This window comes from Buceros rhinoceros, unplaced genomic scaffold, assembly GCF_000710305.1.
Source record: "Buceros rhinoceros silvestris isolate BGI_N320 unplaced genomic scaffold, ASM71030v1 scaffold6190, whole genome shotgun sequence".
NCBI lineage: Eukaryota > Metazoa > Chordata > Aves > Bucerotiformes > Bucerotidae > Buceros > Buceros rhinoceros.
Window position 1 is genome coordinate 8,642 of NW_010388912.1, and position 13,561 is coordinate 22,202.

Consider the following 13,561-nt stretch of genomic DNA (forward strand, 5'->3'; position numbering starts at 1 on the left):
CGTGCCACCGCAGCAGCTGTTGGAACTGTGACATCGTCTGCAGCAGGGGCAGGGAGGCAAAGGGCCAGGGCAGGAGGTCTCTCACTCTCTGTATGCAGCATCTGAAGGAGACATCGTCCCGCCAAGATGCTCCACAGGGGCAGTGACGTGCAGGGGCAGGAACACCGGAACTGGTTTGTTTCATACGTCTGTCAGACTGGGTTTATATTAAACCAGGACAACATCATACCCCATAGTCTCCTGCAAGCATGCTCTGAAAAGCACAAGAATCTTAAGTTCTGAATCTTAAGTTCTGAATATTACAATAGTAAGTTCTAGCAAAATATCAATTTGTGTTTGAATAAAGAAAAAAGACATGCAAACACAGCCTTAGACAGTATAAAATACACCTGTTTTTACTGGTAGTTGTGCCCTGGTTATTAGCTATATTTTTACTTAGGCTATGTCATTAGATTTCCCATTTCTGATTCGCCACAGCAAAGAAGAGAAAAAAAAGGAAGAGTCTTTTTGCTAGCTTGCTTTAGGATTATATTAATTGCTGCTGTGTTGATTTGGTGTAGCTTTAGTTTGAAAGTGCTAACCTCACTAGGAAATGCAGATGTCCAACAGTGTAACTCTTGTAACCGTACAGTAATGTAATAAGGCTTATTTAAAGAAAGGAAAAGACCAATAATTCTGCACTAGAATTAATTTTCGTAAGTCAACTTTAAGTTGCATGTGCATTGCTCATCAGTGGAATCTTCTAATGCTGGCTTACCATTCCATTATTTTTGTGTAGTTCTTTTGACAGCAAATTTGTGTATCAGCAAAGAGGACTTGGACCAATTGAACAGAATACAATTCTTGTTCTGAATCCAAGTAATGCAAAACTGCTTCATTCCATGGGCCATAGTCTGTAAGTTATTTTTACTTTTATAAATAGAGCTAACATTCAAGTTATATTTTACTCCAGAAAGTCCCCAAACTAATTTTTATGTATGTTTTATATTACATTGTGTGAATATAGCTTCTTATTTCAATTAATAAATATTAATTACAAAATCAGGAGCTAATAAAAGAAAGTAATTTCCCATCTTTACCACCTCTGCTTTCTTGCAATTTGTACAATTTCATCTGCTTGCCCGATTAACAGCATTGCAGAGGCTTGTGAGTATTGTACATTATCCTTAAAAATACCAAATATTAGCCTGAATTAAAGACCAGAAATCAACTGAATTTCAGAGCTGAGACAGTCTTCTGGGGAAAAAAAAATATATTCCATAAGGATATCTTTTTCATTAAATACTGCAGGTAGTTAGTATGTACATTATTTGTTGATCTGCAGATAAAAAGTGAAATCTTCGCATCTTCCTGAAAGAAATTTTTAACTTGATTTTTCTACATTTGTACTTGCAGATTTTATTTACCACATGGCTTGAGTATAGATACAAATGGTAACTACTGGGTCACTGATGTAGCTCTCCATCAGGTATGTTTTTGAAGCTTTAATACAAGGACCTTAATATTTAGCCAAAAAAAGTTTTTGTTTTCCTAGAGATTTGACATAAGAGATCTAAGCCATAAAACTATATATAGGCTTGTTAAGTTAAACATGAAGAATATGTCTACAGAAATTGATCTCTGTTGCCTTCATGCTGGCCTCTGTGGCCAGCAAGTCTTGAGAGGCGATTCTGCTGTTCTACTCTGCACTGGTGAGACCTCCCCTGGAGTACTACGTCCAGCTCTGAAGTCCTCAGTCCAAGAAAGACATGGACCAGTTGGAGCGGGTCCAGAGGAGGGCCACAATAATAATCAGAGGGATGGAACACCTCTTCTATGAGGACAGGCTGAGAGAGTTGGGGCTGTTTAGTCTGGAGAAGAGAAGGCTCCGAGGAGACCTTATTGCAGCCTTTCAGTACTTAAAGGGGGCCTGTAAGAAAGCTGGGGACAGTCTTTTTAGCAGGGCTTGTTGCACCAGGACAAGGGGTAATCGTTTTAAACTAAAAGAGGGAAGGTTTATTCTAGCTATAAGGAAGAAATTTTTTACAATGAGGGTGGTGAAACACTGGCACAGGTTGTCCAGAGAGCTGGTAGAACACCTCGTCTCTGGAAGCATTCAAAGTTAGGCTGGATGGGGCTCTGAGTAACCTGATCTAGTTGAAGATGTCCCTGCTCATTGCAGGAAGGTTGGACTAGATGATTTTTGAAGGTCTCTTCTAACCCAAAGCATTCTGTGATTCTATGTTTCATGGAATACAGTTATGTTGAATAATTTGCTACGTGAACATAGTATTCAGAAATAAAGGTATCTGTTTTAAAACAATTACTATTTTAAAAAGATCAGATTTTTCAGCTACGTCTTTGCTTAGCAAGTCTCCTGAGTACTTAAGCCTAGAATGTGAAACAAATTTGTTTGCTGTAATCACAGGAAATTTGTATTTGGGGCAGAGATTTCCTAGAATTAACACTATTGAAAAACTGGTAATAGATGTTATAGTCAATATATTGTCACTGGTTGGCCAAGGCTGGCCAATTACAGGATGATATCTCTCTCTCTCTCTAATCAGCCCCCAGTCCTGTTCCAGAAGAAAGCGTTAAGAAAAGGGATAAGAGGAAAAGAAAAAGTTTGTGAGGCCTCTGTTAAGTTTAGGAAACTACAGCAGTTTTAATAACAATATAAAGATTCTACATACAGAAAAACAAGGTATTACCAAGTTTATATAGGATTAGAACTGCTGCAGTAAGGGGGGGTGTGGTGGAAGGAGCACAGAATGTGCGCTCAAACCACGGTTAAAGAAAACGTAGCAGTAAAAGCTACCAGGCTGTTCAGTGGCAGCAGAAAACAGCAGCAGCACATGGAGTGGGTGGGCGGCTGGGCTGGGAGCATCAGGAAACAGCAGTGGTGGTGGAGATGATGGTCTATGCGTAGGGCCAGGCTGTAGCAGCACAGAGTGGCCCTGGAGTGGAGCAGAGTGGCGTTAGAGATCTCGGCAGTGCCGAGTGGCAGCACATGGAGCTGCAGAGGCATGTGGTGGCCCTGGGGCAGAGCAACAGAGAGGAGGGCAGCAGGCAGCAGCACTGAGCAGCAGGGAGAAAAGAGGGTCATGGTAGCCCCAAGCAATGGGTGAAAAGGGGCACGGTTTCCACTGCGTGCCATTTTTAAGGAGGCCGAAAACTCCACAACCAGTGAACTGCGCTGACGTACGTGGGCAGAATAAACCATTGGCTGTTTGATCTGTCCATCAAAAACAAACCAACCCTGTTTATCTTAAACCAGGACAATATTATGTTTGGTGTGTAAATTTATTTTATACACAGTAATAGCTGTTTTCCCATAGACAGTCATTCCTCTTATATTTCACTTTCCATAACTGATACTTCTCTTTTCCCGTTGATTAAATAAAAGGTTTTCAAACTGGGAGCAGATGTCAAAGAACCATTACTGATCTTAGGAGTGGCTTTGCAACCAGGCAGTGACAAAAATCATTTCTGTCAACCAACTGATGTGGCTGTGGATCCAATCACTGGCAGCATTTATGTCTCCGATGGCTACTGTAACAGTCGAATCATTAAGTTCTCTCCAGAGGGATTGTACACGATGCAGTGGGGAGAAGGTACCGGTCAGAGCTCTTGGTACTTTACCTATACTGCTGTTGCAATGAACTTACCGTGAACCATGAGATTGCTGTTGTAATTATTACTTTTATTTATAAATTTCTATTACTGAAATACCTTTCAGGCCCTAGCTGAATTTCAGTCCTGTCATTGTATTCCAGTTTTCTCTATTGATGCAGCTACTTGTAGTAATTATATATTCACTAGAAATAAAAATGGGAATTTGTTAGCATGCTTGCAGTACAAGTATTGGCATGTCCTATCTTGTCACGTCAATGTTCTGACATTCAGAAAAACTCTTATTTTTTTCTTAAACATTTGATTAAATAGTATAAGCCTTTACCATTTTTGTGAGATTTATGCCATGATCCCATGTATTAATTTTAGGAATAACTACATTTCTGCCTGACTCAGATTTATGTATCAGGCTACATATTTACAAAGACAACTCAAAAGACTACTACAGTTTACCCACCTAAACAAATAAAGCTGCTAGGAGAAGAAAGCAAGCTGACTTTATTCATTTCTTTCCAATGCTATATTTCTTTGTGTGACATTTTGCTGTTTCTAAGCAAAATGGATAGTTGCGATATGTACTTTAACACAAACCTGGATATTTTGTATTGCAGAGACTTCTTTAGGCAGAGCCAGACCTGGGCACTTTCGTATTCCTCACAGCTTAGCCTTGATCCCTGACTTCAATCAGCTGTGTGTTGCAGACAGGGAAAATGGTCGAATTCAGTGCTTCAGGTTAGAGACTGGGGAGTTCATAAGAGAGATCAAGCACAAAGCATTTGGAAGAGAGTTGTTTGCAGTTTCCTATGTTCCAGGTAATCTTTTTTTTCCCTGTTCTTCAGATTTCAAGTACTTGCTTTACGCTAGTGTGTACACAGTATTATTTCATGAAGAGTGCTATCATGTTACCTTAGACCAGATATTTATTCTCTTTCAAAGTAAAGCTGTTTTAGAACAGTCCTAGAAATAGAAAACAGAAATAGAAGTTTGGAGTTTTAGAACTGTCCTGTTCTCCTACTTGTGGGATGAGGGAAGCATGTATATAATTTCTGCTTTTGAGAAATTACTGATTAGACTCCCTAAATGTGATGTCAACAAGTAGATGATGTGGTTTGCTTCCTAGTGACTGCACAGTCAATAATTAATTAATAATAATGGTTTAAAATATTCATTTCAAGCTCCATTGAAGACAGTGAAACAAAAAGGTTCCAAACTATCAAGAGAAGTTTTGGATTTCATAAAACAAAAAATCTGAAAGCAAACGGTTTGAAAAAGTTGTGGTTTTTAATATCACAATCTGGTTAATTACTTTATTAAGGTAATGTAAATGTCAAGAACTGGGTGAGGAAATTTGGCATGTCAGGCTCCTGACTCTGTAGTTGATACCAAATTTAATATCAGGGTTACGTCTCCTGCATCTGCCAAGAACATAAGAAATGCTGTACTGCGTAGATACTTGATACCTATAGCTCTGTCTCTTGCAACGGCAGCAAGAGAGGCATTCTGAGGAGAATGTGGAAAGCCTGGCTGCAGTTTGTGGTCTGTTCCTCTCCTACTCCTCATGCATTCACAAGCACTTTACTTAAGGCTGTTAAGAGATAGTTCCTGACCTCTTCCTCCTAGTGTCTTTCTATAGACCTATTGCTTGTGAGTTCTCCAAATACCATTTTGAACCGGCTTGTTCTGTCTGCCTCCTTGACATCCTGCAGTTACAGGCTCCAGAAGTTCACTACCCACTTTATTTACTTTTAATTTTAAAAAGTGACCTAGTCTCATTGAGTGCTTCTCAGTCCCAGTATTTTGGGAATTGGTAACTAACAGTTCCACAGTTCTGTATGTGCTGCCTCTTAGCTGCCTTTCCAAACCAAAGAACCCCAGCCACCTTAGTCTCTCCCCTTCAGCCATCTAATTGTTTCAGTCCCTTGACTGTAGTTGCCTTTCTCTTCTAGCATCTGTAATTTCATTAGGACCTCCTTGAGATGCAGAGAGTAAAATACCACTCAGTACTTAAGGTATGGGCATACTAAGTTTTTGCATAGTCGCAGAACTGTCTGCTTCATTCCTAATTCTCCTCCTGATGATGCCCAAAATTCTGTTGAAATTTTGGCTGTCACTGTACATTGACGCAAAGACATAGAGACTTTTCAGTGATGGCTTGGAGGTGTTTCTCCTGAGTTGTAGCTGCCACTTCCAAGCTAAACATCAAGTAGGCACGATCAAGATTTTGTTGTTGTTGTTGTTCAGAAGCATCACTACAGTTGTCTTTGCTGAAGCACTTCTGCCATCTGACAACTCATTCTTATAAAAAGTCTTTCTAGAATTTCTCATAATCATCAAGCTTTTGACTGTTCCGCAGATCTCAGTATCTTCCTCAGACTGAGAAGTGACACTGATCACCCCATTTTTCAGGTCACTGATAAAGACTATTGAATAAAATTGTTTCTGGCTCTGATCTCTGAAGGATCGTACTACTCAAGACTTCTCTATCCTGAAAAATTATAAGCTCTGCCCTGCAGCTCTGCTCTTTGCTTTCTGTTCATTAATGGATCTTCCATTCAGCCCTGTGACAACCACATTCTTTAATAACCTCTGATACACAACCTTATCAAAGATTTTCTAAAAATCCAAGTACGTCTACAGGATCTCCTTTACCTGAGTGCTCTTTCTCCCCATTCAGAGGTGAGGCACGGTTTCCCCTTAGAGAAGCCATACCAACTTGCTTCTGACAAGCCACTCCTACCCATGTCCTACTCTTTAATATAGATTCTACTGTCTTACTGGGGATGAAGCCAGAATTGTTGATGTGTAGACCCCAGGCACCCTCTTGAGCCTCTCTTGTAGATGGGTATTACTTTGGCAGTCTTCTGGAGGAGTGGCTGTTTGCAGTTCTAGGTTACTGAGCTTGGCCTGAGGTCTGTAGTTTCACATTTAACTTCCTTCTGAACTTGAGTGAATGCCATCCAAACCTGAATTCAAACCTGAATTATTAACCTCTAACTTGTCTTAACACCTTTTGTGTATCTCCTTCAAGTTGAACTGGCTCCTCTGACCTCTTTGGTGTGAAAATTGAGTGTCAGATTCTCCCCAACATATTCAACAGAAAAAAATGACAAAAAATGAGCTTCTCTGCCACAGGAGGCCCCAAATCCTCCTTTCACTCTTTTCCTCTTGTGGTCCCACTGATTCCTGAGGTGACTTTCTGCTTTTGAAGCATTTAAAGAACTTTCCTTTATCAGATCAAGCATTGTTAGCAAAGCATTCTTCAAATTATATTTTTTTATGCTTTCAAATTCTTTTTACATTTAAACCAATCTGTGAAATACTGCCTTGCCTGTTCTCATTTGGATAAAGTGTGCATCTCTTAAATGCCAAACTTGCACTTGTTATACCTCTTCTGGTTTCAGTTAGAACAGAACTAATTCTGTTCAGTGGTTTTACTTCTCAGCTCAGTCTCTTCTAATTAACTGCACTGTCTGAAGTTAACGGCATATTTTTGAAGAGAGTGGTTGCTTCTGCTTCTAGAAGTGGTAAGGCTTGATGTTTACAGTTAGTACCAGGGATTGGTGTGCAGAAAGGCTCTTGCTTATACTTGCTCCTGTGAAGACTAAGGTCACTGCTAAATCTTGTGTACAATTGCAGTAAGTTAGAGGCTGCACCTGTGGGCATGTGTAGACAGGACAGGTGACTGACAGGACTAAGCTGACCAACAAGGTGTTCCATTCCCTATACATCGTATTCAGTATAAAACTGAGAGATCACAAGGGTTAAGCTCTCTTCTTCAGTGGCCGGTGTCCAAGGAGGACTCTCTCTGTTCTGTCTTCAATCCCAATCCATGCATTCCTGAATCCAGCTCTGGAATCCAGTTCCTGTCTGCTGCTGAGTCCAGTCTGGGATTTCCCCAGTGCTTGCCCACAGCATCAATGGTGACAGTGACATGATGTCATCAGGGGGGTTGGGTTTGATATTTGATTGTATATGTTTGTGTATATTTTATTGTATTATTTTCATTAAAACAGTTCTGTTTTTCTTTTCCAGTCCATAAGTCTCTCTCCGTTATTCCCTTTCTCCTCTCCTTTGGGAAGGGAGGGTGTTAATAGAGAGCATCTGTCAATTGTCTAGTGGTCAGCCAAGCCCTAACCTATGACAATACCTTGCTTAACTTGCCTTTTGTGATTTAGTTTCTTACTGAGTTACCTTTCTGTCTCTCTCTTTCTCAGAAAGCCTTTTTTCATCTGAGATGCATTAAGAATGTTCTTCTCTCCCTCTACTCTGCCCTAATGAGGCCCTATCTGGAGTATTGTCTCCAGTTCTGGCTCCCCAGTGCAAGAGAGACAGGGAATTACTGGAGAGAGTCCAGCAGAGGACTGCAAAGATGATTAATGGACTGCAGCATCTCTCTTAGGAGGAAAGGCTGAGATACCTGGGTCTGTTTAGCCTGGAGAGAGAAGACTGAAAGGGGATCTTACGAATGCTTATAAGTATCTGCAGAATGGGTATCAGGAGTATGGTGCCAGACTCTTCAGTGATGCCCAGTGACAGAACAAGGAGCAACAGGCGCAAACTGGAACACAGTATGGTCCATCTGAACATGAGGAAAAAATTCTTCACTTTAGGGTGGCAGACCACTGGAACAGGCTGCCCAGAGAGTTTGTGGAGTCTCCTTCTCTGGAGACTTTTAAAACCCACCTGGGCACAAACCTGTGCAACGTGCTTTAGGTGAACTTGCTTTAGCAGTGGGGGTGGACGAGATGATTTCCAGAGGTCTCTTACAGTCCCTACCATGCTATGCGTGTCTGTGTATCTATGCTATTATGATTCATCCTAACTGTAGTTTGCTTTTGTTGAAGCCAATCTAATGTTGTTTCAGGTGGTCTCCTCTTTGCAGTTAATGGAATGTCTTATCCTGAAGAGGCAGAACCACTGCAAGGATTCATGATGAACTTCTCTACTGGAGAAATAATTGATACTTTCATTCCACTTAGAAAGGTAGAGTATTGCATACAGTGCCTGGTGCTTGTAATTATATATATGAAAACACTGGAATCATCCTACTTCTCCAGCTTTCATAAGGCAATTACAGGAAAAAAGATGTTCCACAATGTAAGGTATTCAGAAGGATTTCTTTATAATGTTCACTTAATTAAGACACTAGAATTTTGGGTCTTAGTTCCTACATGTGGTACACATTTGAAAATTTTATTACCCTCATGATGATTCCTACAGATAATACTTTCAGTCAGGATAAGCCTACTTTATTGCTGTCAGGTAGTTCTTAAAGGCTAATTTAAGAGAAGAATGAACAACTTGAAATATTAATATATTTAGATGTTAGTAATATGTCAAAAAACAGAGTATATTCCTAAGCAGAAATAATACTCAACTATATGGTTACATCTCTTCTTTACAGCAGATTAATGTGGAAGTTAAGGCTAAACGTTGTTCATACAGTATTGTACATAAAAAAAAAATGTTTATTTAAAAAAAATTTTCTTAGATTGTCTTTAGGCTAAAGAATGAATGTTAAGATTCCCATTTCTGGGTAACACGTATACTCTCTGTTATTTGCAGTCCAGTTTTATATTATATTAGAGAAAGTTACTTTTTTCGGAGTATAGCAAATAGTTGCGTTGCATACAAACTCTGACAAAAACTAAATATGTGGGCTTGCAAACAAGGTTTATGAATTTTAAAATATATATTTCACAAGATAAAAATTAATGCAAGAATATTAAAAAATATGATGAATATAAAAATTGTTTAGTATTAATAGCTCAAATAATCTCCATGTCATTATCCCTGGAGAAGGCAAACATACAGTAGAAATGAAATCACTCTCCACTCACATTAGGTCTGCACACCAGCACCTGCTGTGTTTTCCCTGTGGTTTGTTGGGTTTTTTTTTTTTGTTAAGGACTGAATATGACCAGTCTCAAGTTCAGGATTAAGGAAACTTCATGAATGTGTAGACACTTAAGAGTAATCTGTGACTGCTTATCTTCACAGAGCTTTGAGATGCCACATGATGTTGTGGCTTTAGAAGATAAAACAGTATTTGTTGGAGACGTTCATGCCAGAGCAGTGTGGAAATTTGCATCCACAGGAAGTATGTTCTTGTTCTTAATGTTACAGCTTCGCATTTTGTATCTTGAGATCATTATCACTTATCTGGTACCACTGGCCAAGAACCTGATTTAATGACAGTAACTTAAATAACTACAAGCTCTGCCTGCAGAAGTTGTGTGCCAGTGCTCAGGTTTCATTAAGACCATTCTTCAGCACTGCTGCATTCTTTGTCAAAGAAAAGTCATGAGTGCATGAGTTCATTTGTTGCAGGAGGAACCAAAATGCATTTGCCTCATGGTAGATCTATCCCTTGTCATGTCAGTACCTGCTTAAACAAAAGCATGTTTCTTTAGCATTTTAGTAATTTTAATGTATCATTTGCTGAATGAAGTGAACTTCTTCCCTGGAGCTTATCATATAGAAAACTCAAGGAGTTGAAGCAAAAAGACAAGTCAACTTAAAATTTATATTTTAATTAATATTCATGTAATTGGGAGTGTTTATTGTTAGAAAATTAATCTAGTATAATTTGAAGTCCTATTTCCTGATGTGGAAATACTTCCCAGTTTTAACAGGGAAGTAAACCCCAAGGCAAGCAGCCTGACTTCAGGGAGAGGGACCTGATTAGTCAGACGTCAATTTAGTAGGATTCAGAGAGAGGTTAGGCATTTTACAGGAATAAAAATATCATCCAATGTTACGTTCTATTGGATAAAACAATATATGAGAGAGATAAAACCTCAGGCTTCAGGGTGTTAGTCAACCAGTAAGAGTCTGCTGTTACAAATGAATTTCTAGTTTATGGATTTTCCTTTGGGAGGTCACATATTAACTGCTTTTAATAACAGGAAACTAGACCAGATAAATTGTAATTCTGACTGGATATGGCTTTTTCTGCATACAGTAACCTGAACAAGAACACTTCTAGGCTTTTATTAAAAGAAATGTGAGAACAAAAAAATAATGGAATGACTCATCACTTATAGGTTAGATGAGGAAAATCCTTGTATATCATTTTGGTTTTATCTTTTGCTGCAATATAAAACTGCAGCAGCTAAGGACCCCTGAATGAGACAGCCTTTAATCCATCATGATTTTGATTATAATGAACAGATATATTTTTGAGGGTCTCCTTGAACCTTTATACATGCCCATAAAATCTCTCTGTGGCATGGGTTAATTATTGCAAACACCTTTCATCAGTCAAGCTCCCTCTTGTTTCCATGGCCTTGTGAGCTATTGAATGGTTTATATTGACTGTTCTTGGTGATGTTCAGATGCTGATGGGATTGTTTACTGTAGGAGTGTACTTATTTGAGAAAGCTAGCAGGAAAATGTCACTGAGTGTCTTTCTGAAATGTCAGTTGTCCTGAAGAATAATTTTGTTTTACAGAAATGGAACATCGGTCAGTTAAAAAGGCTGGTATTGAGGTACAGGAAGTAAAAGGTTAGTCTGATTCATAATGGAAATGAAGGAACCAGTATTTTCACATAGACTAGGACTGCTTCTGCCAAGTTGGAAGGAAAGTTTTCATCATCATTTCTACAGATAAAATGAGCTGGCATAGGAAGCACTAGAAAGCAGCTTATAAGAGTCTTACCTAGTAGAGGCTTTTTTACAGCCAATCTAAACATTTCATTTTCAGTGAAGACAAGTGCTTCACAGACACTAAGATAAAAATTTAACTAATGGATTAATTCCATACTGCCATCTGGTACAGTTCAGATTAGTATCTGTGGCAGCTCTCTTAGATGTAGAAAAAGCTCTGAAATATAACTGTGATAGTTACTCCCAAGCAGCCTTCCCCCTGTTCCACAAACCTCAACCACCAGAAAAGGGTTATTTGAAATGGCAGTTGGTTTATCTTTCAGCATAGTCTTTCAGTACACAGCCTTGCTAGTCACACCATATGGAAAATAAAATCTTTTTTTCCATTTAGATCTAGTTCACTAGATGTAGTGCTTTATCTTTTTTCAATTTATCTGCATGAAAATGAAAATAGGAAAACAAAACCAAAATAAAAACATGTAGAAACTTAATATAAGGGGATAAAGAAATACATGTAGAGGAAATTGAAAGGGTTAAAATAGGAATTCAGGAAAATTAAAAGTAATTTGAAACCTTTGTATTCTGTTACATATGTCTTCTAAGTTGAAAAGGAAAAGTTAATTTCCCTTTCAGAAAGCCAGTACCAGACTATGGAGAGGCTTTTATAAAAGGCTCAGACATTCTTAGCCGTTTTCCTTTGGTTGAATTCAGACCTCGTGTGGTTTGCTTAACCATGGATATGCAGACAGAGGAAAAATAGCAAAAGATCCCAACTGTCCATTGCAAGCATGTAGAATAGAGTAGAAAAAAGAAGGCTGACATTATAGAACAACAAAATTCTTATTGCCAAAACTGTTACCCTTCTATTTTATCTCTGTTGCTTTATCAGCCCTGCTGAAGCATTATAGCATCCACAGTACAACAAATCTAGGGATATAATAATGCATTTTTGACTTTCTTTAGGAAGATAGCTAGCTGACACTTCTAATGTTATAGAGGAGTATCACCAGGTTAAGAAACAGTTTTTAGGTAACAATCTCTAAAACTCTTAGGGTACCTAGACTGAAATTAACTGCTTTCAACTCCAAGAAAAAAACAAATAGCCAATGGACTTTGTGTGTCATCCTCTGCTTAATAAACGGACAGGAGTGGCCTTCATGTTCACAGCCTCCTGGTGGCAGACTGTTACTGTTGTTTGCACTGTTGTGAAGTGGGGCAAGATATGGTGAGAACTGCAGCTTTACCCAGAGGAGTAAAATTAAATGGACAGCATGTTATCATTGTATCATTGTTATCATCATATCAGTGATGACAATGATATTGTTGTTATCACTGTATTAGTGTTAAGTGTAAACTGAAGCTACTTAAGACATGCAGTTGAGTCAGACTTCACATAGCTAGACAGTTTTACTCATTTAAAGTTACCGCTATACATACACAAAACAGTATAGATTTTACTGAAATGGGTTTTCTCCTTGTAGGTGGAGAGATAATAAATTAGGAATGACTGGATGCAGTTTTCAAAAGCTCTCCAGGTTTACAGAGAGAGAGTTCTTCCATGGGATGTAGCAGTTCAGAAACCCTTTGTCACAAGTTTATTAAAAAGAACTTTGAATGCTTTCCTTTTTGTTTATGTAACGCAGCATACACTGAATTTCTCTATTTCTTGTGGAAGTGTTGTTATCAAAAAGAGATATTTAACTGATACTACATCACAAGCCTATTTGTAAAAATAGATCTTTAGGGGATTTTCCTGTATTTTAAATGATAGGTACTTCTTAAGACAAAACTCTCCCTGACACCTCTTATTTCCCCATTGGAGAAAAGGGGTGGGCATCTTTGCTACTGAGTGATATAATTCAGACTCTCTCTGCCTTACATTTGGGATAACATCAGCGAGGGCTAAAAATGTCTCCATAAGTGTTTGTGGGGTTTTTTCCTTCTTATTCAACACTTCAAGCATTCTAGCTTGTTCTTTTCTTTAATGCCTTGTTCTATGTTGTTCGATGCATATGGATTACATACTGAAATTTTCTTCTTTTTAAAGAATCAGAAACAATTGCAGAAGCCAGACTGAAAAACAACCCAGAACCAACAAACCCTCTGAAGAAGCAGGAAAAACAACATTTGGTCCAACAGTCCAGCCCTGGAGTTTCCTTTGTTCTTATTACAACTCTTCTAATTATCCCTTTTGTTGTTCTGCTGGCAATTTTAGTATTTATTCGGTGGAGGAAGACAGCTGTCTATGGAGGTAACTCTAGAGAACAAGCTTTATTCCAGTTCAAAACATTGCTGAACACTGAGGGACAAGAGAGGCTTACTGTCCCTTTACCCTTCTGT

At 38.7% G+C, this 13,561-nt stretch overlaps 1 protein-coding gene across 1 annotated transcript in view; it reads left to right on the forward strand.

Moving 5' to 3' along the window:
* LOC104489788 (peptidyl-glycine alpha-amidating monooxygenase B-like) overlaps nucleotides 1-13,517 on the forward strand; it is a gene marked incomplete at its 5' end in the record, with an annotated part of 18,944 nt that extends 5,427 nt beyond the window's left edge. The window contains 9 exon segments of the mRNA XM_010131993.1: nucleotides 779-895; nucleotides 1,396-1,468; nucleotides 3,386-3,593; nucleotides 4,224-4,424; nucleotides 8,477-8,595; nucleotides 9,613-9,712; nucleotides 11,066-11,119; nucleotides 13,269-13,480; nucleotides 13,482-13,517. Coding sequence (XP_010130295.1) covers nucleotides 779-895; nucleotides 1,396-1,468; nucleotides 3,386-3,593; nucleotides 4,224-4,424; nucleotides 8,477-8,595; nucleotides 9,613-9,712; nucleotides 11,066-11,119; nucleotides 13,269-13,480; nucleotides 13,482-13,517 — 1,120 coding nt within the window.
* Between the last annotated feature and the right edge of the window lie 44 nt (nucleotides 13,518-13,561).